Genomic DNA, 27379 nt, shown 5'->3' on the forward strand with positions numbered 1-27379 from the left:
GAAGGTGGCGGGGAGAAGCGGGGGATGGCTGGCTGGCCAGTCGCTTGGCTCGCCTTGCCTTGGTCATGCGTGCTGATGCCGGTACCGGGCCGTGGATCATTTGTACCGGTCCGTGGTACAAAAAAGGTTGGGGACCACTGATCTACAACATACAGTGTAACGGAATGCAGCAACCACTGTGTAGGACAAAGAGGCAGAAGACTGGCAGAAGGCATCCATGAATACCATCTGGCAGTCAGAAGAAGGCATGATGAAAATTCGTTGATTTCACAACCTATAGTCAGATTGAAGTCTAGTTTCAATTGGGAAAATGTGACACAATCCTAAACCAGGCCAAGTCCAAAAACACCAGGGAATTTAGACTATGCAAAAAAGACAATCAACCAACCAAAAAGAGAATAAAGACTCCAGTACCTCTCTACCAGCAATCAGCAACCAAATCAGCATCTGTTAAACTCCAAGGTTAACATCAGACCAACAATCAAGTAAGCAACACCCCAATCAGTGGTGGGATTCAAAAAATTTTTACTACCTGTTCTGTGGGTGTGGCAGGACAAGGGGACTGAAAAATCTCCAGTCAGAGGTGGGATTTTGCAGGTTCAACTACTCAAAATTTCGCTACCAGTTCTCAGAACTGGTCAGAACCTGCTGAATGCCACCTCTGAACCTCTAACCACACCCCGATGTAGAAACTGCCAAAGAGTCATCAGTAAACAGCCCAACCAAAGAACCCTAAGATAGCAGAGGCTAACAAGACACTAGAATATAAACTGACAGGAAAAGGCACTCCTACTAGCACTGATGAGGTTACCTAGTTGGGTCATGAAATGTCTGCAAGAAAACAAACAAGCTCAGAGAGCATCAAGGAGCCCTCCCTTTAGTGTGTTATTGTGCCATGATGTGACATAGCTTATGACTAGAGCAGGTTTCCCCAAACGTGGCAACTTTAAAACTTGTGGACTTCAACTCCCAGAATTCTCCAGCCAGCATACAAGTCTTAAAGTTGCCAAGTTTGGAGGCCTCTGTACTAGAGCTTCGTAATATGAACTACTGTCATATAATATGAAAGATTATTCATTCCTGAATATCCCAGGCATCGTTCCTCATTTTTCAATATTATTTTTTTTGCAATTATTTCAATATTTACAGTTCTAGAACTTGATCATAGTAGTAATAACTGCAGAGAAAATTTTGTTCAAGCTTTAAAAAGCGCCCTGCATTAATTTGCCTGCTTGCATTTATTTATTCATTCATTTAAATGTTTGGGACGCTTACGATTTATAAAATAATAAAAACGAATTAATAAACCAGCGTTCTAATCTGTGAACAGGACCATGCGCATGCGTGCAAAACGCACAAAGGATAAACATCAAACCGCTCGCCGCTTCCGGCCTTCCGCGTCCAACTGCGGGCCACGCCTCCTTGGCAAGCTCCTCCCTCCTCCGAGGGAGGTGGGGTTTTTTTTCGAGAACGTCGATCGGCGCATGCGGCTCGCGTCACGCGTGACGTCAGTCATTCCAGGCTCGCCATTGGCGGAGAAGCGGCGACGTTTAAATTTGAACCGGGAGCTGGCGTTGTGAGGGTGGAGGAGGCGGAGAGGGAACCGGTCTGACACGCGTCTCCGGGCCATTCCCACGTTGGTGGTGTTTTGTCTTTCCCCCGTGTCCCCAGCTGAGCGCGGAGGGGCCGCGAGCCCGCTTCCTCAGGTGAGATCGTGGGAACGGCGGGAGCGGGGCTTGCGGGGAGGCGGCCCTGGACCCCGCCACCCCCCCCACCCCGGGTCTCTGCCCCCCCCCCGTCCGTCGCCCCGGCCCCGAGGCTGCCTGACAAGCGGGGTTCCCCCTTGGGAAGAGCCGTGGGGATCCTCCTGGTGCGAACAGACTGGGACTACCTAATTTAGTTTATTATTTTTATTTTTATATACTGTATAATAATATATGCGTGTATGTATATACGTGTGTGTATGTATATTTATACATATATATACACATACACGTATACACACACACACACTATATATATATATATATATATATATATATATATATATATATATATATATATATATATATATATATATATATATATATATATATATATATATATACATACATACATACATACACACACACACATATACATACATATATAGTGTATATATATACATATATATGTGAAAATGTATATAATAGGTGTGTGTATATACAATACACCTATATATTACATATGTATTATACACACACACACACACACACACACACACATGTGTAGGCTTGGTGGGTGTGGCAGGGGAAGGTTACTGCAAAATCCCAATCCCTCCCACCCCAGGGTATGTATGTATATGTACGTGTATATATTACCAGAAATATAAAAATGATATTGCCACCTTCCGTACTCGCACATGGCAACTCAAGGCAGCTTACAAAGACATAGAAACACCACCATATAAAAGAGATAAAAATAATAATAAAAAGAAAAATAATAAAATAGTAACCCTACACAGACACCCACACAGAGCCTGGCGACAGCCCACATTCATGCTAAGCACCGCATGGGCTCCATTCCAGTCTCTGGGTTCTAATTCAGCAAGAGTGGAGGCTTTGCAGCTCCTGCCGGAGAAAATGGTGCAAATGGTTTATAAGCACAGGTAATCCTCGACTTACAACTGCTCATTTAGCAACCATTCAAAGTTACGAGGGCTCTGAAAAAAGGGGGACTTACGACCGTTTTTCACACTTAACCGTTGCAGCCTGCCCCACCATTATGTGATTTATACGCAGATTTATGTTTCACATTTATGACGGAATCCCCTTTTGTGACCTTCTGACAAGCTTCTGGAGGAAGCCAGATTTTCTTAACCATGTTACTAATTTAATGACTGCAGGGATTCACTTAACAACGGTGGCAAGGAAAGTCATAAAAATGGGGCAAAACACATTTCACAAATTTTGAATTTTGAATTCTGCTATATAGTGCAGTGTTGGTGTGGTGTCCAGGGTTTCCAATTCAATGGTTGAAGGGTGAAGGATGTGTGTTTTTATTTTCATGGTCATGATGTGCATGAAGTGCAATGACAATAAAATAAACTAAAAAGTCTCACTCAGCAACATACATTTGGGGCTCAGTTGTGGTTGTAGGTTGAGGGCCGCTTGTACAGCAGCAATGAATGTTTGCAGCTCTTTAAAAAAATGGCCACCTCCTGCCCGACAAAAATATTGCAAATTATTTATAAATATCAAAATACTCATAATATATATATTTATAAGCTTGTAATATAGGGGTCCTTCCTGCTCTCTGAGCTTGGTTGTTTTCTTGCAGGTGTTTTCATTGTCCAAACTAGGTAACATCATCAGGGCTAAATGTATAATTGTGAAAATTATTGTTACCTTGAGTTCAGGGACTTACAGAGTCGTAAAAGGGGAGTATTGTTGCCAATAATTTTCTTCCTCCTGACCACGGAATGTATTCTTCTCCAGGAAAATGCCCTTAGAAAAGAGTCTGGCTCAAACTAGAATTTGCTGTCTTCAGTTCTGTGTTTTAAAGAAGTTTTAAGAGAAATGCTCTGTCCTGACGGGGAAAGCTTATTAATGCTGCCGTTTTTGCAAATCTGAAGGGGGGGATGCAGGTTTTTCATGCCTGCTCTTGAGTCTGGTTTCAAAGCTGCTGCCAGCGGGGGAATCAATGTAAAGAAATGAGGAAGCTCTCTCCAGAGGTTTTTGCATTCCGATGATGCTACTATCCTGGACAGGCTGAATTACGAATTTGGGGGGTCTGGAATCCATCTGCTATCTTGAAGCAAAATTCGCAGATAATCTGCTTTACATGTGTTGGACGTTAGAACCCGCCCCTCTCCTAGAGAAATGAAATATTTTAGGATATACTAAAAAGGCAGAATATTTCCCCTAAAAGAGAAGTAGAAACTCAGAGAGGCAGAAACTCAGCCCACCCACCCCCCAACACCTTTGTTAATGGGCCAGTAAGGCCTGTGCCAGTCTATTCTACATAACAACGATCTACTCCAGGTAGAGCCATAATAGGAATTGCCCAAAGCCATTTCATTGTATCATCATCATCCGGCAAGACTCAACCCAGCCTGGGACTCAAAAGACAGCCTACAAAGTTACCCCTGCATGGCCCCAATCAGAATACAAGCTCACTTTCGGCATCTCAGCCCTTTTCCTTCTTTGGAGTGCCAAGCCAGGTGGTCCTGCCCACCATTAAACCACCTTTCCAAACAGCCTCCATGAATCCAGTGCCTTCCTTTCCCCACTTGGACCTGAATCCAGAAGGATATTTCTTCCAACACATCCTTTGCCTTTTAGGATGAGCCTACAGGCTTTAAATGGAGAAAATGCCGGTGAGGACATAGTGGCCGGAAACTGTGCGATGCTTTTGACGTCTGCAGAGACCACAGGCAAGACTTCTATCCTTCGGCTATCGCAGAAAGAAAATGTGCCACCCAGAGGAATAGTGAAGCCTATGAAGGTATGTGTTGATGTCTAGCAGAGCCAACTTATGCCAGAAGCTGTAGGGAAAAAAGGGCATCTTCAGTTTGGTAGCTGGGAGACAGCGCAACCGCATCCTAGAAGATTCGGCTGAGTGCCACTTTAGAAGAAGCTATTAGCTGAGGGGTTGCAAAAGAGATGCGTTTAGGCCCAAGTGGGCTTGGATAGTATCTCATAGTTTTACCCCACTTTTAATGTTTTTACAAATAACCCAATGCAGTGAACATATCCAGCACATCTTTCTCTTATTTTCTCCACAACAACCCTGTGAGGTGGGATAGGCTGAGAGAGAGAGAATAAGTGGCCCAAAATCACTCAGCTGGCTTTCGTGCCTAAAGTGGGATTTGAACTCATGGACTCCAGCTTTCTAGCCTAGTGCCTTAGCCATTAGACTAACTGGTGTGTTAGTCCATCGCTCTGTAGAAGACACAGGGATACAAATAAATATTTGTTGCTTAGTTTTTACTTTAACTCTGATATTTTTTTTAAGTTTTCTGGATTTTTTTTTATTGCTGGAACTTTAAACTATTTTTGGCCTCCTGGTTTGAGCATCTCTGTTAGCAATAGAATAGCTGAATATTAACATCCTTTTAAATATGTAAAAAAAAATTGCAGTTACAAGTTTTTTCCATGCTGTTTTGAACAAGGTTTTTTTCCCCCCACTTTGCAGGTAACTTTCCAAACACCACAGCGGGATCCTCAAACTCGCAGGATCTTGAGTCCAGATAGAAAGAAAAAGGTTGAAAATTCCCTTGTAGCGGAGATTACGGACAATCTTCTCTTGCCTACATGCACTGCAGTGTGAGTCATCACTTCTCTAATATGCGTTCGGACATATTTTTAGACCCAAAAAGTGGCAAGAGTGTCTGTTTTTCAAAAAGCAGGCCATCCCCTTGCAGCCTTTACCCTTGGAAGCAAGGAAGTGTTCCTTCCCTGTAGAAATTGGCACTTTTATCCCTTGGAAGCCTAGGCAGAGATCTAGGGACTTGTGCTAAAAGGACTTAGTTGTTTAAAAGCATATTTAAGTACGGTGGCTGTTCATGGCCCTTCGGTCTGGAAAGGAAGGATAGTTGCCTTAGCTTGGAACCTCTGCGGTCAAACATGTTGGTGTTTTCTTGCCTACCCTCTAATGGGCTGCCTGAAGACCCTCAACAACTTGTTGTGTTGGCGTGAAGACCTTTTTGTTTTGCCACATGTGTCAGGATTCTTTTAAGATCTTTCACGAGTTGACTCTAGGAACAGGTTATGCAAGGATGGCTTGTATTCTGTTTTGAGCTGTTCGTTTTTCCTTTACTAGACCGAATACTCTTTTCTATAGAAATTAGTTTAGGCCTGGACTAATAGTGGGGAAATTGGAGTTACCGCCTGTCTTGGGTATAAAGCCACCTGTATGACTTGCATCGGCCGTTTTCATAGGTTTCTCCATGTAGTCGCCAGAATCACACCTAATATAAAGACCCGAAGAAAAAAATGGTACTTTTTAGTCTTCCAGAGAAACAGTTCTTAATCTTGACATTCCACCAATCTTCACATTTTTAATATAGAAATTTAAAAACTGCTTTTCGGGAGGGGTGGGGTGGGGGATATTATGATCTTGTCTTGAAAACTGCATCAATGCATCCGATTCAGAAACGGGAGCGTCATTATTCAATGCGCTACCTATCTATTGGGTGTATATCTGTAAGGTCATTGCGCTCTGGGGTCTCCTATCTTGGCCATTTTAAGATTTGTGGACCTCAGCTTCAGAATTCCCCAGCCAGCATGCTGCCTGGGGAATTATGGGAGCTGAAGTCCGCAGATCTTAAAAAGTGGCCACGGTTGGAGGGCCCTGTTCTGTGAGGTTGGTGGTTTCTTTGCAGATGTTTCATTCCATATTTATTTCCAAATTATTTCCATTGAGTTCAGATCAGATCAGCTCTAGGAGTAAAATCAAAGCATCCAAAGAAACACAAATATTCCACTTCACAACAAACTCTCAGAAGTGGGTAACCTGGTATGTCCTGGTCCATAAAGAATGGACCCCATGAGGAACTCTGGGAGTTGAAGTCCACAAGTCTTAAAGTTGCCAAGGTTGGAGACCCTGCAGTCTAAATAAAGCTTAAGTAGAATGAACGCTGTGTATCTTTTCAGCAGGAGTCAACCAACAGTGACCACCGAGGTTCCTCCGGAAAAAGAGAAGGTGCCAACAGGAGGAGATTCTGTCCTGATTCCTGATCTGAGCTTCCTCTCCTCCGTCCTCCACCATGTGGAGCCATTTCAGAGCTCAGGCAACCTCCTGAATTTCCCTAACGGCCAGAAAGTCTCCCTTTTGGAAGATTTTCCTGGAGATGAAGATCAAGATGCGTTTTCCCTTTCTAGTGGTTCGCTTCCCTTGCCTCAAAGCGTTTCTGAAAATCCTCCGTCTGAAGGTGAGGGCTGCCCAGCCAGGAATCTCTTCTCCTCCCTGGACTCCTTGCTGCATGAAGGTGACGACGCCTCAGAGCAAATCCTCAGTGGCGACCGGGACCTAAACCTTGTTTCTAGCAGACATTGCAAGCCAGAGCCCTCAGCGGTGTTGCACTTCCAAAATCCTCCCTTGCAGAAATTGGGGAGCTTCGAAAATTTAAACCCTGGCGAAATAAAGGTCTTTGAAAAGGAGGCCAGCCCTGAAACAAAAGAGGACTGGGCTCCCCAACTCCCTGACTGCATGAGCTTTGATTCTGACCCGGAGACTGTTGGGTGTGCGCCCAACATCCCGGCCATGCAAGAATGTCCTGCACCTGGTTTAGAGAAATCGGATGGCCCAAAAGATGAAGCAGGCACCCCGCCAACACAGGAGCTGAAAGCACCAGAAACCTTTGAGACGATGGAATTAATGCCCAGCAGCCTGTGAGTGTTCTTAGCCTTGAAGTATAGCGTGTGTTGGTGAAGCCAAGGCCAGAAATTTACCTTTGGGCGCAAATGAAGAGGTGTGCATCTAGTCCAGGGGTCTCCAAACTTGTCTACTTTTAAGACTTGTGGAGTTGAAGTCCACAAGTCTTAAAGTTGACAAGTTTGGGGACTCCTGATTTCTAGTCTATTGTTCTGGCTTGTAAAAATTATCTGATTTTTAAATTTTTTGCTCAATATCCAGTTAGTTTAGCCAGTCCAAAGTTTTGTTTAACTTCATTATGCATAGATTTTGCCCATAAACAGGTTTTATCAGGATTGCAAAACAATGTTTTCTTTTGAGCTGGAAAACAAACATCTCTCCATGGAAAGTTATAACCTATTGGAACATTTTGATTAGTTTGGACTCTGATCAAATACAAATGAGACTATGTTTTGTGTGTTTTACCATGGGAAACAATTAAATCTCTGCTCTCGCGTGTAGATTTTCAACATCACAAAAGTAGATCAATTGATAGTACCTTCATTGTGTTGCCTGCTATCTAATTTTTTGGGGGGAAAATGGTCAGAGGACTTATTTGAATGAAATGAAAAGAAGAAACCTTATGGTTTCTTCTGGGCTCAGAGTACTTGAAACCATGGTTCTGAGCCTTGAACACTTGGGGGCCTGCTAATCATTTACACCGCCAGATATTTGAAAAAAGCAAATTCCACCCCTAAACCTTACATAGTGGCATGATGCAGAGAAAGCAGGAGAAAAAACAAATATGTTGAATTGCAGATGACTTTATTAGCACAACAGATTTGCGAGCCACGCCGAAGTCACTTGGTTGGGTTAAGCAGCTGCAGAAATCGAATACAATGAAATCTCAAACATGGTTCCTGTCAGATGTTCTAATATCAACCTTTTGTGTCGCATAGGAAAGTGTTTAAAGATTGGATTTTGGCGAACAGCAAGACCGTGGCTGAAAACGATACCGGACTTGAACCTTCAGAAGAAACCAAGGTATCGCCCCAAAATCCATAGTTGTGTTTAGGCCACGGGGGCCTTGCAGGGGGAGAGGAAATGGCTGTGCTTCTGAGGGCTCGGCAGAGAAGACCACTCTCTCTAGGGCAGGGGTCCCCAAACTTGGCCACTTGAAGACTGGTGGACTTCAGCTCCCAGCAGAGCTGGCTGGAGAATTCTGGGAGTTGAAGTCCACCAGTCTTCAAGTGGCCAAGTTTGGGGACCCCTGCCCTAGAGTTCTGCAATGCCTGGTCCTCCCTGGGTTCCCAGTAAAACTGTCGATTCAATTTATTCCGAGGCTGAGCGTTGGGTTCTTTGACACACCTTCTCCGCAGTAAAGTGGTGCTTGAGCTCCTGCTTCTCCCGCTGGTCTCACAGGAAGTAGGGGGCTGGTCTGTGGGATTGGCAAGGCTCCTGGTGGGAAAAATCTGCCTGCAGTGGGAATATCACCCGCCATTCTGCTGTTACAGCAACGCTCAGCAGAACGAAGAGAAGGGAGAAGTTTGGCCTTGGGTGCGATTGGAAGTAGCTGCTCTGCCTGCTGAACATGTTCCTTCCCCCCCCCCCCACCTACCCCAAATATTGTTTGCTTAGGGGAAGCCAAAGAGCATCTCACCTGAGGCCTCGGACCGAGGAAACGTGGCTCTGAATGGGCAGCTGCCTGCAGGCGACCGGGTGCCCAGGGCCCTTGGCAGAAGGACCGAACCAGAGAGTGAGAGTAGCCAGCTCTTCACAGAAAGTGAAGAATTCAGATCACCCACGGAAGGTAGGTGGGAGCCTCTCTAAGTCAACATTGGAAGGTTCCCGCGAGCAAAAGCTGAGTCAATAGTCACACGTCCCTGTTTGTTTTTGCTTGTTGTGTTTCTGAAGAAGTTTGGGACATTATTTACACAGAAAGCTTTGCAGACGGTAGCAACCAGGCTAATAACCCAAAAGCTTGTTTCAAAATTCGAGAAGGGAAACCAGCGGCCAGGAGAACCCGGGGCTGTTTCTTTCACCAGGCCGAAAGGGCCGTTTCCATGAAGGCGAGGGGAGAAAGCCCCTGCTCCCATCCGGGCCCAGGGACAAGCTCTTAATCCACATTTGTTAGTAAGGATTTCGGAATCGTCTCTTGATTGGAAGCTTTGGTTGGCAAGTAGTTTCTCTTTTGGTCGTAGCAAACAGTGAAATGGACGACGGGACCAATGGGAGGGAGGGAGGAAGGCCGGCCGGCTGGCCAGTGCAGGAAAGGTTTGCCTTTCTTCGTCTCCAAAAGCAGCAATTTATTCTGTGGTCTCCTCTGTTTCCCCTCCTAGTTCTCGGAGCCCAATTAGACTACCTAGAGCAATTTGGAATGGCCTCGGTGAGTAAGAGGACTCGTTCAAGGACGACGCACGAGCGCACCACAGTGGAATAAAATGAAAGGTGCAAAGTGGCCGCCTGTCTCGACTTCACCCGTGTCTGTTTCTTCCAGCTGAAGGAATCTGTCTTGAGAAAGCAGTCGCTCTACCTGAAGTTTGACCCTCTGCTCAGAGGCAGCCCCAGGAGGAAAGGCCCTGATCCTGACCCGGGGGCTTTTCCGGTGGCTCCATTGCCGCAAAACGGGTAGGGGGTCGCCTCTCTTCTATTTAAGTGGGACATTGAGAAGCTCGTTTAGAGGCCTCGTTAAATTGCAGTGTTTCCATTTCAACGTTGCCTTTCTCTGATTTAAAATCTGGAAGCACGGACTCCTGTAAGGCATAGCTGGTCCTTGAGTTATGACCCACAGTTGAGCCCCAAGTTCATGTTGTTAAGTGCAATATTAAGTGAGCTTTGTCCCATTTTACCACCGTTCTTGCTCCCGTACTGCAGTTATTAAGTTAGCCACACAGTTTCTAAGTGAATTCCGGCTTCCCTGTTGACTTTGCTTCTCAGAAGGTGGCAAAAGGGAGTTGCGTGATCCCTAGACACTGCGACCGTCATAAGTATGAGTCAGTTGCCAAGCGTCTGGATTTTGATCACGTGACCCCTGCAGATGCTGCAATGGTCGTAAGTCGCCTTTTTTCAGTGCCGTTCTAACTTTGAATGGTCATTAAATGAACTGTTGTAAGCCGAGGATTCCCTGGGCATCTAGAGAACACGGCGTCCAAAAACAATACTTGGAACAACCTTCTCCAGGATGTCAGGACTCCGACAATCCACTCCCATTCAAATCACGAGTCTCTAGCCACATCTCTCAAGAGTGGAAAAGAGGGATTTCTTCGGAATGGCCATGTCAGCGATTCCCGGTTGCAGCCGCCTCTTACCCATCATTCATGTTCCCCTTGACCCTGGTCTTCCCCCACCCCCTGGATGTATATTCTCCAGTGAGACACATCCATAGCCAAGAGTCATCAATCATGCTGTCCGGTAATAATCTTGCGCGCCAGAAGCTTCGGTTGCCCAAGTGATTATCTGAAGCATTTAAGGAATGTACTGCTTTCCTCCCCTCCCTTTCTGCTTGCAACTAAAAAGACCAAAGAAGTATCTTTTAGTTCAGTGATCCCCAACCTTTTTGACGCCGCGGCCCGGTACCGGCATCAGCTGGGCGCCGCGGCCCGGTACCGGCATCAACTGGGCGCCGCCATCTTTTGACGAAAAAGTGCTTCCGGTGACCTCACCGGAAGCACTTTTCGTCAAAAAGATGGCGCCAGCGCCCGGTGAGCTTTTTGGGTAGAAATGGCTTTCTATCCGGAAAAGCTCACCGGAGCGTGGCGCCGCCATCTTTTGATGAAAAAGTGCTTCCGATGAGCTTTCTACCGGAAAAGCTCACCGGAAGCACTTTTTACCAAAAAGATGGCAGCGCCCAGCAACCAGCGGCCCGGTAAGACTTGTTCCGCGGACTGGTAGCAGTCCGCGGACGGCGGTTGGGGACCCCTGTTTTAGTTGGCACGGGAATTAAATGGGGGCTTCAGCTGCCGCCCTCTGACCTTCAGCCCGAGGGTTGGTCTACTGAGCCCCCTGTAAGGGCTCCTCAGCTGCCATCCTAGGAAATTGGGGGCCAGGCTCAGCGACCCCAACGAGGAGGGTAAGCGGAAGGGCTAAAGCCCCTCTGGCTTGGCTGGCTTCCTCCTCTGAGCATTATAGCACTGCCAGCTGGAGGAAGGCGTGCTAGGGAGAGAATAGGGGAAAATTAGGAACAACTCAGCACACACACTCCCCCAAGGAATACACCCATTGCTGTACGTTGACTCATTTAATGACCGCTGTCAAAAAGACCATAACATTGGATCAATCGTGTGGGTGCCCAATGTATGACCATCATAAAAGATACTCCAGGCTACATTACGGTTTAAGGTCAGGATACCATCATTTTCTCTGCCTCGTGCACACCCGTGCTCCACTTTTCAGCCCATAGAACTGAAGGTTTTTTAGCAATAGCAATAGTCCTTAGACTTCTATACTGCTTCACAGTGCTTTGCATCCCTCTCTAAGTGCTTTACAGAGTCGGCCTCTTGCCCCCAACCATCTGGGTCCTCATTTTACCCACCTTGGAAGGGTGGAAGGCTGAGTCGACCTTAAGGAAGGAAGGAAGGAATAACAATAGCCCTTACACTTATATATCGCTTCATAGTTCTTTCCAGCCCTCTCTAAGCGGTTTACAGAGTCAGCCTCTTGCCCCCAACCATCTGGGTCCTCGTTTTACCCACCTGGGAAGGAGGGAAGGCTGAGTCAACCTGGAGCCTGGTGGGATTCGAACTGACAAATTGCAGGCAGCCGGCAGTCACCAGAAGGAGCCTGCAGTACTGCACTCTAACCACTGCACCACCACGGCTCTTAAGGAGAGAAGTTGATGGAAGTCGCAGTTGTCAGAAGTTGTGACCTTAGGTTCTCCCGGCTTGGTTTACTTTGAAATTCTGAAATTGCTTTGAAATTTATTGAAATTCTGAGCCAGGTTGAAGTCCGGCAGGTGCTATTATTGTAACAGGTAAGGAAAAAAAAATACACCTGATATAGGGCATTTCTGCCCTTGTTTCTTTCTAAGCAGAACTACCACAAAACCTGCCTCCACTGAAGTCAAAGCGCCGGAACAGGAAGGAAAACTGGTGGACCTTGACTTTCCCATTATCCCAGATCTGGTAAGTGCCACCCAAATATTTTTGGTGGTTTGTTCCGTTTAATGTTTGTACAATGGAAGCCAACCCATTGCCAGGCTTGTCTAGGGAGATTCTCCGTCATCTATCAGGTCATTGGTTGTCCCAAAGGGGCTTTTTTCAAGAGGCAACTGGACTTTCTGGTTTTCCTTTTTAAAACGTTTCGCCTCTCATCCAAGAAGCTTCTTCAGCTCTTTGTAATTCCTTCCATCCTTCAACATCCACCCAGAGCTAAAGAAACTTCTTGGATGAGAAGCGAAATATCTTCAAAAAGAAAAACTAGAAAGTCCAGCTGCCTCTTGAAAAAAGCACCTTTGGGGCATTGCCAGATTTAAAACAGCAAGGCATCGCTGACGGGGGAAGTTTGGGCCTGCGTGCTTCCCATTTCATGCCACAGAAGACACCAGAATCTTCTCAAGGCTATTTGGTCAAATAAACCACTGATGCCACATATTGTTCTGACCCAGGCTTTGTAAACTAATTAATCACAAACTTGTTTTAATAGCAAAACCTACTGTATTTTATCGCAACGCTGGGAATTGCTTCCATTCCCAGCCAGAATTAAACTCAGTTCCCCAAGATAAGCACCCACCTTTCAGTTCTGTGAAGTGCTGCCAAAAACAGAAGTCTCCAATGAACTAGGAAAGAAACCAACTGAGGTACAAGAAAACAACCAACCAAAGTACACAGAGCTTCAAGGAGCACTTGGAACCGATCGAACTACTTTGCTTCCTGCAAAGGTTTCATCATCTTGGCCTGACTTTTATCCCTTATGAGAGGGGCCATCACCTCCTAGCCTTACTCCCGAGTCGCCCCTTTTGTCTCAGCTGCTCTCGCCTTCTGGCAGCTCTGCGCATGCGTGCACTGGGAACAGGCTCCCCTGGGTCCTCTGCCTCGCTGTTGCCAGACTCCGGAGGCTCCAGCCACCCCCAGATGGTCCTGGCCGCATCTCTGCATCAGATGCAAGACCCTCGTCCAGACTCCTGGACTGGTGCCCGTTCTTCCCCACTGTCCGATTCCGCCGCCATCTGCACCGGCTGCCAGCGAACCACCACACATATATAGATGTAAGGAATTAGGGTTGCTGTTGGTAGTCCTTGACTTACGACTCCAAAATTTCTGTTGCTAAGCAAGGCATTTGTTAAGTGAGTTTTGCCCCGTTTTACGACCTTTCTTGTCACCGTTGTTAAGTGCATCCCACTGCAGCTGTTAAGTTAGTAACTTGGTTGTTAAGGGAATCTGCCTTCCCCACAGACTTCGCTCGTCAGAAAGGGCTCATGGGACCCCCAGGGGGTGCTGCAACAATCCTAAGTACGTGTCAGTTGCCAAGCCTCTGAATTCTCATCACGTGACCCTGGGGATGGTACGACGGTCATAAGTGTGGAGAACAATCCTAAGTCACTTCATATGTTGCCATTGTAACTTCGGTCACAAAACGAACGGCTGTACATTAAGGACACTCTGTATGCCACTGAGTAAATAAGCCTTTCTCGAGTCATAGTCGAGATGTTTCCATGCCTGAGGCGTGCGTTCTGTTTCCAGCCACAGGCAAAGGCACCTGCGGGCGTCCCAGCGGGTCACGAGGAGCCACTGTTCTCCTGCGCTTGGCCTCTGGATGCTGCTGCATGTGGGCTGAAATCCCGTGAGAAGGACCTGGAGGAAGCTTTGGAGCAGGTGAAGCTGGAGAGGGATGCTGCTGTCCAAGACCTTACTGCCAAGGTGAGAACGTCACTCTTCGTTTTGAGCCTCCCTCCATGCCCATCCTGCCAGAAATTAATACTTCCATTTTCTTACGTAAATACCATTCATTGGATGAAGCCATCCTTTAGACCAGGGGTCTCCGAACTTGGCTACTTTAAGACGTGTGGACTTCCAATTCCCAGAATCCCCTGTCATGCCCCTGTTGGAATCTGATTCGGAGGGGGAGGCTGAGCAGCTGACGGAATGGGAGTGTGGCTCCATTGGCTGTGGAGGAAACTGGGGAAGGGCAAAACTCCGGCTGAGCGGAGGGAGAACAAGGGAGAGGAAAGTCAGAGGAAGACCCAGGCCCACCCCCTCTTCATCCTAGGGCACGCAGGGAGGAACGGAGAAGGGAGCAATGTGGGTTGCCTGGCTTACGGGGGAGGAAAGGGCCCTGACTTCCTTCATTAGCTGCAGCTGGGAACACGGTGTTTAAAAAGGGAGGTTGTGTACAGCAAGTTGTTGGGAGCAAACTGTGAATTATCTGTTATTGTCAAAGCTTATCTGGGTTCCTGGCGTCTTCCCAACTGTGTGTGTTTTGCTGACCTTTCACGTCTTCAACTCCTTCTCCTGCCCTGTCAAGTTAATGACCACAGCGTGGTTTTTATGTGGATTTTTAGTTACAGTCTGTATGTACTTTGTTTTCGGACTGAATTTCCTCCACTTAAAGGCTGTTCCTGAGAGAGTTTTTTTTCTCCAGCTGAAGGTAACCTGGACATTAGGGGGCAAAGTTGGAGGTACTAAAGCAGGGGTGGGCAAACTACGGCCCGGGGGCCACATCCGGCCCGTTGGTCTGTCCAATGCGGCCCGCCCCTGAAAAAAATCACTGCCATTGGTCTGTCCAATCCGGCCCGCCCCTGAAAAAAAACGCTGGGCGTGGCGTATTGCCCTGTGCCGCGTGGCCCCCAAAGCTGCAAAACAGTGCGGAGCGATCTAGGGGTAGGAAAGAAAAGAAATTTGCAAAGGCCTCGGCTGGGAGTTCGAAATCACCTTCGAGTGCGACCTGTCGAAGGTGAGTCCCGCCGATCCCCTTTTTTTCCGGGGCTTCCAGGCTTAAACTTTGCAAAGGCAAAGCTTGCAGGCTGGAGCGTCTTCCCGCCGAGGAGCGGGAAAGGTTCCACCCAGGCGGGCGGGCGGGCTGCTTGGAGCCACCTAAAGCTAGGCGCTGCTGGTGGAGCCTTGCCCTGCCTTGGTGCCCCGTTTCCCGGCTCGGCGGTCCTGCTCGGGCGGCACTTTAAAAGCCTGCTCCCAGCACCCGAGCAACTTCCCAGCAACTTTCCGCTTCGTTTTAACTCGCGGGCGCTAGGCATGATATTCCGCTCTGAAAAAAATAGGGGCCGGCCAAAGAGACCCCCTCTGCGCGCCCGGGGAATGCCCGCTGCTTTCCCTCGCCGGGGCCGGGCGGCGGCATGTTGCACGGAGGCTGGTCTGTGGCTGGCCCAGCTCCCTTTCCTGCCACTCAGCGGCCTCCGCTCGCACCGCCTGGGCTCCGCTCAGGTATCCGGCTGGGGCTGTCAGGAGTTGCTACCGCCGGCGCAGCTCACGCGGCTCCAGTCCCGCGTTTCCTCGGGAAGGGAAAGGCAAAACCAGGAGCCGCTGCTGCCGTTGCAAAGCACCGCCGCGGCTCTTCCTTTGCCTTTCCTTCCTGAGGCTAACGCGACTGGAGCCGCGCCAGCAACTCCTGACTCGGGGCCTCCGAGGAGGAGGGAAGGAGGAGAAGAAGGGTGGGGGGAAAGGAGGGCGATTCCCAAACAAATCGAATTCGATTTTAATCGGAAGAATATCATGCCTGGGCGCTCGCGCCTGGCCCGAGCCGTGCGGCGGAGGAAGCCAGCGGGCAGGCGGGCAGGCGGGCTGCTTGGAGGAGCGACCCAGCGGCGCTCCGGGCTTCCCCTATGCCGTGCGGCTCAGGGCGGCGCGAGCGCCCGCGAGGGTTAAAACGAAGCCCAGTTGCTGGGAAGTTGCTCGGATTTCCGGGGCTTCCAGGCTTAAACTTTGCTCGGGCGGCACTTTAAAAGCCTGCTCCCAGCACCGAGCAACTTCCCAGCAACTTTCGGCTTCCTTTTAACTCGCGGTCGCTCGCGCCTGGCCCCGCAGCGCGACGGAAGGAAGCCGGCGGGTGGGCGTGCAGTCTGCTTGGAGGAGGTTCCGGGCTTCCTCTCCACCAGGCGCGCGCCGTGAGTTAAATGGAAGCTGAAAGTTTCTGGGAAGTTGCTCGGGTTTCCGGGGCTTCAGGGCTTTGCAAAGGCAAAGTTTGCAGGCTGGAGCGTCTTCCCGCCGAGGACCAGGAAGGGTTCCGCCCGGTGGGCTGGTGGGCTGCTTAAACTTTGCTCGGGCGGCACTTTAAAAGCCTGCTCCCAGCACCCGAGCAACTTCCCAGCAACTTTGGCTTCCTTTTAACTCACGGGCGCTCGCGCCTGGCCCTGAGCGCGCGGCAGAGGGGAAGCCTGGCGGGCGGGCGGGCTGCTTGGAGGAGCGACCGGCGGTGCTCCAGCAGCAGCAACAGGCAGTTTCGCCCGGGCTCCGCTCAGGTGTCTGGCTGGGGCTGTGAGGAGTTGCTACCGCCGGCGCAGCTCCGTGCGGCTCCAGTCCTGCGTTGCCTTGGGAAGGAAAAGGCAAAACCAGGAGCCGCTGAGCCTGAGCCTCCAGTGCCGCTGCTCCCGTTGCAAAGCACCGCCGCGGCTCTTCCTTTTTGCCTTTCCCTTCCCGAGAGCAGCGGGACTGGAGGCGCGGAGCGCGCGCGTGTAGCAACTCCTGACACAGGGGGCCTCCGAGGGGAGGAAGGAGGAAGAGGGGGAAAGGGGGCGATTCCCAAAAAATCTTGTGCTGACCCGGCCTGTCTGTCAAATTTTAAAAGTCAATGCGGCCCCGAGCCAAAATGTTTGCCCACCCCTGTACTAAAGGGACACTTCTTGCTTATTTGACTGGGTTGCCTTGGTGCCACGCCCCTTTGGGTCATCACACCCCCAGCTGGAAGACTTGTAGACTTCAACTCCCAGAAGTCCCCAGGCGGCTGGGTTATTCTGGAAGTTGCAATCCACAAGTCTTAAAGTAGCCATGTTTGGAGACCCCCTGCTTTAGACCAGACCTGGGCATTCCACCCCCCCCCCGGGGCCATATCCACCCTTTGGCTGCCCCCATCGGGTCCGTGGCGGGGGCCACCGCAGCAGCCTCCCTATTGATTGGGCCCTCCACAACCCTCCCGGTTTCACATGTGGGACCCCTTGGGGGGAAATGACTTGGCCCCTCCTGGCTCCGTACCAGTTCAATGCCAGCCACTCTGCCTGTAAGGCATTACTGCTGTAAATTCTGAGCTCTTCTGGCAACCCAAAAAGACAAAAGAGACGTCTTCCCTTTGCTCGTTCTGCAAAGCCACCCAATTCCACGGCTGACATTTCGTCCCCTCATTTGTATGCTCAAGGTGTCAGGATTCTGGCAGTTCCCCCCCCCATTTGAATTCTGAGTCTCGAGCCAAACTTCCAAAGGATTTATTGGGAGTTCACATGTCCGGCACTGCCTGGGTGTGGCTGACTCTGAGACACAGAATTCATTGTCACCCTTGACCCTGGTTTACCCCACCTCACCCCCTGGGTGTATCATAATTCACATTCTCCAATGGGAAACATCCATAGCCCAGAGCCATCAAGCATGCTCTCCAGTTAGAATTTTGCACCGTAGAAACTTCAGTTACCTAGTTTAGTTTCCTTTATTGTCATTGCACCTCGTACAATGAAGTTAAATACCATCTTCAGTGCACCTCACGACCATGAAAATAAACACAAACATGCCTCCTTCACATTCTATACAATTGAATGGAAAACCCCTGATATTGCATGAAGATTGCACTAGACAGTAGAATTCAATAGAGTCACTGCCCTGGGAGAGAAGCTCTTTTTCAGCCTATTCGTCCTTGTTTTTATTATTATCCTGTACCGTCTGCCTGGTGGTAATAGTTCAAAAAAAGGCTGCCCAGGATGAGATGGATCTTTGAGAATATTTTGAACTTTCTTAAGGCAGCGGGAGGTCTAAAGCTCTTCCAAAGAGGGGAGAGGGCAACCCAGGATCCTGACCATTAACCCTCTGGAGTGCTTTCCTATCTGCCCCTGTGCAATTGGCAAACCATACAGAGTCAGTTACTATCTTGAAAACATGTATGGAATGCACTTTTGATTTCCAAGCAAACCCCTTTCTCCCCTTCCCTTTCTGTTGGCAACTCTAAAAGGACTAAATATATATATATAGTCATCTGCCATCATCAGGCTTCTGTATAGTGTTCATCTGTGAGTCAGGCTTTCACAGCCGTTTCTGTTTTAAATTTGGGCCTAGCCTACGCTGTGCCAGACAAACGCTATACAGAAGCCTGATGATGGCAGAGGAGACTCTGCCGAAACATCGCTACAACTTTAAAAGCACAAGTACTATGACGTGGGAAAATACCCGAACAAAGCTGAATACCATACATGTAAGTACCCGCGAAAACTTGAGAATATATATATATATATATATATATATATATATATATATATATATATATATATATACACACATACATACACACACACACACGCATACATACATACGAATGATATATTCAATATCCTAGCAGTTTTGTCTAATTTCCCTGACCAAAAGGAGGCTGCAGTCCTAGGGCTCTGCTTCTGTTGGTCCAGAGTTAGGGAGGCCAGATGAGAAAGCTGGCTTAGGTAGGTTTGCTCCGTTCCCTCCCCAGAATCCGAAAGGCCCCCCCTCTTCTTGCTAAGGGCTTGGGGGGATTTTTGCTCTTTCAGCTCCAGGAGAAAGAAGCGGAGGCTTTGGAGTGGAAGAAGAAGTACGAGAAAATGCAGGCCGAAAAGAAAGAGATGCAGTAGGTGTCCGTGGGGAACGTGGGATTTGCTCCGGGAGGCTGGGCTTTTGTCTGGTGACAGTCAGGAGAAAGAAACGCAGCAGGGCTGCACCTTGGCGGAGCTTTCGAAGTACAGCCCGTCCTCGGCTTACGACCACAACTCAGCCCAAAATTTCTGTCCTTGAGCGAGCGATTTATCGAGCGGGTTTTGCCCCGTTTTATGGCCTCCCTTGCCAAGCGAATCCCTGCGGTTGCTAGTAAGGCGGTTGTGAGTTCGACCCTAGGTAGAGCAGGGGGTGGGACTAGATGACCCCTGAGGTCCCTTCCGACTCTTGTCATTCCATGATTCTGTGGTGTTTCCCCCTGTTGACGTGGCTTGCCAGAAGGTCCCGCAAGGGGAGCACGGGACCCTGGGACCGTCATAAATGGGAACCAGTTGCCCAGCGTCGGAATTTGGATCGTGTGACCGTGAGGAGGCTGCAGCAGTCGTCAAGTGTGAAAAATGGTCATAAGCCACCTTTTCTCTCTGCCGTTGTAACTTCGAGCGGTCGCTAAACGAAGTTTGGCATGAGTCGAGGGCTCCCTGTCCACGAGGGCGGGGTGGAGCTCGAGCAGGGGCGCAAAACCACACCATGCCACCATGAAAGGCGCCTTCGCTCCGTCCTCGTGTCGGGAAGAGCTCCGGTCTAGTTCTGGGGTGCAATTATCAATTGGGGGGTTTCTTTCCACAAATGCCAGCAAAAAAGATTCCAATATTGGCTAAAGATGGGAACGCCTGCATTAGATCGCGTGCCTTTTGCGTTGCATTTTGTTTTTCCAGAGGTGGGTGTATTCATATCCCTCCTTTCTTATTTTTATAAATAAAGGTGGTAAACATACCTAACCCCCCCCCTCTTTTCCTCACCACAACATCCCTGTGAGGTGGGCTGGGCTGAGAGAGAGAGAGAGAGAGGGACCGGCCCAGAGTTACGCAGCCGGCTTTGGTGCACTAGAGCTCCCCGTCTCCTGGTGATTGGCCCAAAGTCACCCAGCTGGCTCTGATGGCCAAGGCAGGACTAGAAGTCACCACCCCCTGGTTTGTAGCCAGGTGCCTTTAACCCCTGGGTTTATTCCTCCTCCTCCTCCTCACCAGTATGCAGTGGATAACATCTCGAACAGATGAGACTGGTAGATGCCTCTCCTGCTTTCATTTTGCAAATTGTCTCGCACAATCTTCTGTTTCGAGAGGGCAAATAATCCTGTTTTTGTCAGGATTCCAGCCATTGCCCTAATTCAATCCTGATTCTCGAGCCAATCTTCGAAAACCTTCAAAGGATTTATTAGAGGCGAAATGCTGGCCCTGCCCTGTATGAAGCCAACTCTGGCCTGCGTCATTTCCAGTCCTCTGTGACCCTGTCATGCTCCCCGGTGTGTCATAAATGAGATTCTCCAATTGAGCATCTTCCTGGGCTGGGTGGCATCATTCACGTTCAATATATTCAATATATTTGCGGGCAAAAGGTCTGGTAGTTTAGTTACAATCTTTGAAAGAGTTGAGTTGGAATGTTTGCTGCGTGTTGCCCCTCCAGATTTCCTTCCTCTCTCTCCCCCCCTTTTTTTTTATTTTTATGGCAGCTACTAAAAGAGGCCTAGGAATGTTTTATGAGTTGACGGTCTCCTGTTTTCTCTGGGTTTCCTTCGCCTAGTTTCACTAGAAGGGCCTGGAAGCGAAAGGAAAACCCCTTCGTCAAGAGAGTGACGATGCCTGAAAGGCTCCTGCCGACAGAAAGTGGGGCCTACTCAGCAGGGCGACGTTGGATTAAACATCCTGACGGCACGTTAAAATAATTTCCTCCTTTTATTTTCAGAAAAATTGTGGCAGAGTTTGAGGACATGACGCTACAAGTGATGGGTAGGTTCAAATGGCATGTTATTAAATGCCTATTTCTGAGGAAGGAGCAACGCCCCACAGTCTCCCCCAGGGCTTTTGGGCATCCTGGGCCTTGAACGCGTGAAACGGCCTCATCTGCAGTCGGCCGGAGAACAGACCGGAGGGCTAGATTGAGGTGTTGCGACGCTGCAGGGCTAAGGAACGCTGGAAACGTAACTCAGTGACCCTGGGAGGGTGTCAGGTTGGGAGACCCTGAGATAGATTCCCCCTGCCCCAAATCTCTAGATTTTAAGGTGCTTTTTCCCCCAAGAGGCGGCTGGACCTTCTGGTTTTTCTTTGAAGACGTTTTGCTTCTCATCCAAGAAGCTTCTTCAGCTTCTTCAACAGGATGGTAGGGTTGGAAGGATTGATACTCCTTGCAGACAGCTGGTCACTGGCATCCTTCTTGGAGAGTCGCTGAGGCCACTTGGGAGGTTTATCCGTGTCCTCTCTCCGAAAGGATAATGCGAATGACCAGCCGCCTGCAAGGAGTATCAGTCCTTCCCTCCCACACGATCCCTTCAGAGCTGAAGAAGCCTCTTGGGTGAGAAGCGAAATGCCTTCAAAAGGAAAAGCCAGAAAGTCCAGTTGCCTCTTGGGGGGGGAAAGCATGACGGGGAATCAACGTTTAGATTTTAATACTTGAATTCAATAACATTCAATCGTTGACTAGGCAGGGCCTTAGTTTGGGGGAATCTCCCTTCCTATATATCTCCTAGAACAGCGGCCCCCAACCTTCCTGGCACCAAGGACCAGTTTTGTGGAAGACCTTTTTTTTCCCCCATGGGCCAGAGAGGGTGGCGGGGATGGATTCACACGGAGCCCAGACCCCACACAGGCGCAAGAAAGCTTCGCCGTCTCGCCCGCTCCTTGGGCGGCCCGGTTCCCAACAGGCGGCGGTCGGGGGCTCCCTGTCCTAGAACGTCGTCCTTGTGCCAAGTGAAGTGACTTCTTTTGTTGCAGCGGATTGTCAGAGCCAGAAGGAGCTTGCGAAACAGGAGCTGCAGAAGGCCTTGGAGGGAAAGCAGCAGGCGGTCTCTGACCTGAACGCCCTGGAGAAATCCTTCTCTGAATTCTTCAACCGGTTTACAAAGCAAAAGAAGGCCATAGAAGGATTTCAGAAGGTGAGCCGATGCTCTGCCCTGAGCCGAAAACTTTCCATTTGTCACGGGAAGCATTTTGGCTCTAGAGGATTGAAGCCCCAGGTGTCCTTTTCGTCAATGAGGAGCGTTGCGATCGGCAAGAGAGCTGCCTACATCACTAAAACGACCATATAAATAATTACAGTTGTGCCAAATATCGATCTTCAATCATCTGGGGATAATTGTATTTTTGAAGCTGTAAATAGGTCCCAAAACACTTTGTTGAGTTCCTTTTTAATGCTGTTAATAGCTCTTTTATTTTTGATAGGAAGGTGCTATTTCTGCTTTTTTAAAAAGGTGTTTGCTTTTCTGTACATAGGGAATCAGTATTGTCTCTTGGTTGATTACACTAATTGGTTGGAAGAAAATGACGTCGCTAAGCCAACATTTATATTAAGTTCCAGTTTCTGTATCTGATCAGATATATCTGTGTTTGCTCTGCTGGAGAAAAACCCTTTTGCCTAAAGAAAGTGTTTGGCCTCAAAAACAGGCAAAATGCTACCTTAAATATCCACATAAGAATGTTTAAGAATCTAATAACCAACAGTTTAGCCATGGTGACAGTGCTGGTGAAAGGAGCCGCAACTGGCATTTTATATGTTGAAATTTAAGTGCTTGGTAGCAGAGCAAGAATTGAAGACCTCAACACTGGTCTTTTGTACATTTTTGTCCAAAAGAACAAATGTACACTATTCCAGTGGTCCCCAACCAGTGGGCGGGGGATCACTGGTGGTCCGTGAGAAAATGTGGGTGGTCCGCAGTTCCCCCCCCCCAAAGCAATTAATCCAGGCTGCGCGGGAACACAAGGCTTGTGTTGCTTGCATTGTGAACAACATGTAGTGAGGGGAGGCAGGAAAGGGTGGAGGGGGGGAACTTGCTCCACGTGCCTCGGCTGGCCCCGGGCTGCTTCTTTCCGCTTCTTTCTTCTTCTGCTTTTGGCTGCATGCAAGGAAAGCAGCAGAAGTCTTTCTTTCTCTCTCCAAACTCTGCCAGAAATGAGTCTTTGGGACCCTGCAAGGCCTCCTGCTCCAAGGGGATGTGCTGCAAAGACTCGTTTCTGGCAGAGTTTGGGGGAAAGAAAGAAAGACTTCTGCTGCTTTCCTTGCACGGAGCCAAAAGTCTTTCCCTCTCTCTCTCTCCCACTGAGAACGGAGCTGGAGATGGGATCCTGCGATCCCAAATAAAGAACGATCGATCGGTAGGAAAATGGGGTGGAGGATTTTCCTGCAGGCTTTTTTGGGGGGATTTTCCCAGGGTCTCTGGTCCGTGGGCTTTAAAATGGTGAATTTGGTGGTCCCTGAGGTCCAGAAGGTTGGCGACCCCTGGACTGTTCCCATTCCAAGAAAGAGGATTGTTTTCTGGGATGGCCAAGCAGGGGCTTTGTGTTCAAGAAGACCAACGGGGAAGGCGGAGGGCTCATCGTCCCAGCCGTTGAGATCCCCAGGCCTTGATCTCGTCCCCTAGAACGAAGAGACGCTGAAGAAATGCGTGGAGGATTACCTCGAAAGAATCAAGAAGGAAGAGCAGAGGTACCAGACCCTGAAGGCCCACGCGGAGGAAAAGCTAGATCAGTGAGTCGGGGTCCTTCCGCGTTGGGGAGAAAACGAAAACCCGGGAACATGAGCTAAATTGTGGGCGGCCCTGTTCCTCTTTCTTCCCCCACAGGGCAAACGAAGAGATCGCCCAGGTGAGAAACAAAGCCAAGTTGGAGGTGGCTGCCCTCGATGCCAGCTTGCGCAAAGAACAGATGAGGGTCCAGTCATTGGAGAGCAGCCTTGAGCAAAAGGTCAGTCCAGCCAGCAAGAGCCCCCTGCCCCCCCCCCCTCTCTCTCTTTTAATTAAAGAAGGAAACAAGTAATGGCGGATTTATGGCCCGCCTGTCCCATGACATAGCAACTCTCGCTAACTCTTCATTGATAAGCCTGCAAGTCCGTCGGATGCATCTGTGAGGCATAAGGGAATAAAAGCTACCCTCCAACTTTTGGACCTTGGGAAGGCGTGGGCTGTAAAAAAATCAAGTTTAACTCAAGCGTACAGCTCCTTGTAGAATTTGGCAGGTGCAACTCCGCTTGGTTTCTTGTAAATACCACCACACATGCATGTATACCCAGAGAGAGAGAGAGAGATGTCTCTAGGAAGGAGAACGCCCTTAATGTAAGTGTCACTTTCTCAATTGTATTTATGCCCCATCTACCGTACGGTGCTTCCTTTTTGCTTCTTCCACAGATAAAAGAAAATGAGGAACTCACCAAATTCTGTGACGAATTGATTTCTGGGATGGAAAAAAAGTGATCTCTGCCTTCCTCCCATTTTGTTCTCTTCTGGGGTAGATTATTTATGAAATGGATTTCTACGCTTCAGTGTCTCTAGTTTGACTAATATTGTTTGAGATGAAATAGTTTTCTTTGTATTCCCACTTTCTGTTTCTACAAGGTAGTTGAAGAGGCCTGCTGTGGATAGCCAAGTTTGGGGTGCTTTGGATTTTAGTCTGCAGTCTTTAAACTGCCCAATGTTTGATAGGATATTTTCTGCATTCTTGAGCTCAACTTTATTGCTTTTTTCTATGTTTCTGACAGCAAGGAAAATTAATTTCATTTTGTATGAAAGAAGTAGAGAAAACTTATCTGTCATTTGAACGAATACTTCTGATATTATATTGCACAGACTCTTATAATAAAAATTGTTCATTAACCATTGGTTGTCTTCATACAAATCAGTATCCAGAAATTGCAAAATATTCTGTCTCCAATTGTTGAGCCATTTCTTTCTCTCTTTGATCTTTAAAAATGTTTGATTAAATTTGTAAATTTGCTGAGTTGTATATTTTATAACTAAATGAATAAATAGTATGCATTTAATGCAAGTAGAAAAGTCAATGTATAACTCCTTATTTTTTAAGACGATGTCAATATGTGCTAGGGATATCGAGGTTGATTTGTTTCAAATTTTTCCTAGCAAAGAACATACAATAAAACTAATAACATTTATTATTTATTGGTTAAATTTATTTTCTTGTCTATCTCGCCATGGGGCTACTTTAGGCAGCTTGCAGCAATAAAAAGGAAGAAATGAAAAGAATGAAAAAAGCCATAGCAGAAGTAAACTAATAGAACAGCAGAACCAAAGTCCCTCCGCCGGCACGAGAAGGAGAGGCTCATCCCAGCGGTGGCTCATCAGGTGGCCTGGAGCTCTGCTGTTGAGGGCTTTGAAGGTCATAACCAACAACTTAGCAGATAATCAGAGTTGGAAGGGATCTTGTGAAGGGTAGGTCATCTAGTCCAACCCCACCCCACCCTGCCGCCCAAGTGGGAGACCCTACACCATTTCTGACAAATGATAGTCCAGTCTCTTCTTGAAAGCCTCCAGGGATGAAGCTCCCACAACTTCTGAAGGCAACTTCTCTTCCACTGATTGATTGTCCTCACTGTCCGAAAATTCCTCCTTATTTCCAGGTTGAATCTCTCCTTGTTCAGTTTCCATCCATTATTCCTTGTCTGGCCTTCAGGTGCTTTGGAAAATAGCTTGACCCCTTCCTCCTCTCTGTGGCAGCCCCACAAATATTGGAAGGCTGCTCTCCTGTCTCCCCTGGTCCTTCTCTTCCCTAGACTAGCCAGGCCCAGTTCCTGCAACTGTTCTTCGTATGTTTTAGTCTCCAGTTGTTTCTTCTCTGCCCTCTTTCTTGAGCCTCAACCTCTTTTTTATAGTGTGGTGACCAAAACTGGATGCAGGACTCTAGGTGTGGCCTTACTAAGGCTTTACAGAGTGGCATTAGTACCTCCCTTGACCTTGATTATGTTAATGCAATTTAGGATTGCATTGGCTTTTTTGGCTGCTGCTGCACACGGCTGGCTCCTATTTAGCTGGTTGTCCACTGAGACTCCAAGATCCCTTTCACAGTTGCTGCTACTGAGCCTGGTTTCACCCAGTCCGTACGTATCCTTTGGGTTTTTCTTGCCTCAGTGGAGGATTTTACTCTTCTCTACACTGAATTTCATCCTGTTAGATACGGCCCGGTGTTCTAGTCTGTCGAGATCCATCTGGATCTTGAGCCTATCTTCTAAGGTGTTAGATATTCCTGCCAGCTTAGTATCCTCTGCAAATTTGGTAAGTTTCCCACATCTAAGTCGTCAATGAAGAGATTGAAGAGTCCTGGCCCTAAAGCGGAACCTTGTGGCACCCCTCCCCCACCGCTTCCTTCCCTCCATGGAGAGTTAGACCCGTTAAGAGCTACTCGCTGAGTACAGTTTGTCAGCCAGTTGTAAACCTTGAATTGCTCCCGGAAGCAGACAGGTAGCCAGCAAGGTTTGTGGAGCAGAGGAGTGTTACGGGCTCTCGCTGCTGTATTTTGCCCCAGCTGAATGGATTCCAAGGGTAGCCCCATGTAGATTGCATTGCAGTAGTCTGGATGAAAGAGGAGTGGAGTTTGAGTAATCGAGCGCAGGGAATCCTGGCCCAGGAAGGGTCACCGCTGGGGCACAAACTAGCCGCGCAAAACCCCTCCGGGTCGCGCCCCCGTTGGCTCTTTGAGCAGGAGATGTGAGTCCAGGAGAACCTCCAAGCTGCAAACTGGATCTGAACCAGGTAATGTGACCCGGTCCAGAATTAAAAGATGGCGAAAGCCCTGGATCCTATAGGGGTTCCATGTCCTCAAAGCCACTAAGTCTTGCCAGGAAGAGTTGGGTTGAAATTTGTTGTCCCCTATCTAGGTCCTTCCAACTTCCAAGCACCACGAAAAGGTAGTGGGACCTCAACACTGATGACCAGGTGTGGAGCTCAGTACCGTCAGCATGTTGATATGTCCACCCACAGTAAAGGTTGGTCTCAGCCAGTGGCTTCGTGTAGATCAGGGGCCCCCAAACTTGGCAACTCCCAGGGAGTTGAAATCCACAAGTCTTAAAGTGGCCAAGTTTGGGGACCCCCGAGGTAGATGTTGACTAGCAAGGATGTTGAGTAGCAGGCCTTGTGGAGCTGCCGCACAAGTGAGAAGTCAGGGCCTGGATCTCTCACTTCCCTGTTCCCAATTGGTCTTGGGGAAAGGAACGGAACCAGCACGAAACTGCCACCCAGCACTATTAATTCCAGGGAATTTTGTGAGTTTGAATCCACAGGTCGTAAATCAGTAATTCGTTATTTGTACATTTTTGACATTCACAATATGGAATGGAAAAACACATAGATACTGTATTACCAAAAGGAAGTGTTGGTGAATCTAAGACTCACACATGCACACACACACACATCCAAAATAAACTTTAGACCAAAAAAAAAAAATCCT

General features: G+C 48.4%; 1 protein-coding gene across 3 annotated transcripts; it reads left to right on the plus strand.

Moving 5' to 3' along the window:
* Positions 1–1561: 1561 nt before the first annotated feature.
* TACC3 (transforming acidic coiled-coil containing protein 3) lies at positions 1562–25094 on the plus strand. 3 transcript variants are annotated; one of them, XM_026689965.2, is made up of 16 exons: positions 1562–1706; positions 4323–4485; positions 5176–5306; positions 6636–7373; positions 8295–8379; positions 8974–9145; positions 9675–9721; positions 9833–9963; positions 12365–12455; positions 14019–14189; positions 18998–19074; positions 20901–20944; positions 21926–22086; positions 23569–23675; positions 23770–23890; positions 24331–25094. In XM_026689965.2, exons 2-16 carry the CDS (start codon positions 4324–4326, stop codon positions 24394–24396), a joined length of 2304 nt encoding a protein of 767 aa, XP_026545750.2. In that variant the 5' UTR covers positions 1562–1706; position 4323; the 3' UTR covers positions 24397–25094. The 3 variants fall into 3 exon arrangements, with proteins under 3 accessions (XP_026545750.2, XP_087823578.1, XP_087823579.1); XM_087967452.1 differs by having other exon boundaries at positions 6639–7373; XM_087967453.1 differs by having other exon boundaries at positions 1575–1706; positions 14013–14189.
* Positions 25095–27379: the final 2285 nt, after the last annotated feature.

Source organism: Notechis scutatus, chromosome 5 (assembly GCF_049901735.1).
Source record: "Notechis scutatus isolate UNSWTSFEM ecotype Mainland chromosome 5, rNotScu1.2, whole genome shotgun sequence".
NCBI lineage: Eukaryota > Metazoa > Chordata > Lepidosauria > Squamata > Elapidae > Notechis > Notechis scutatus.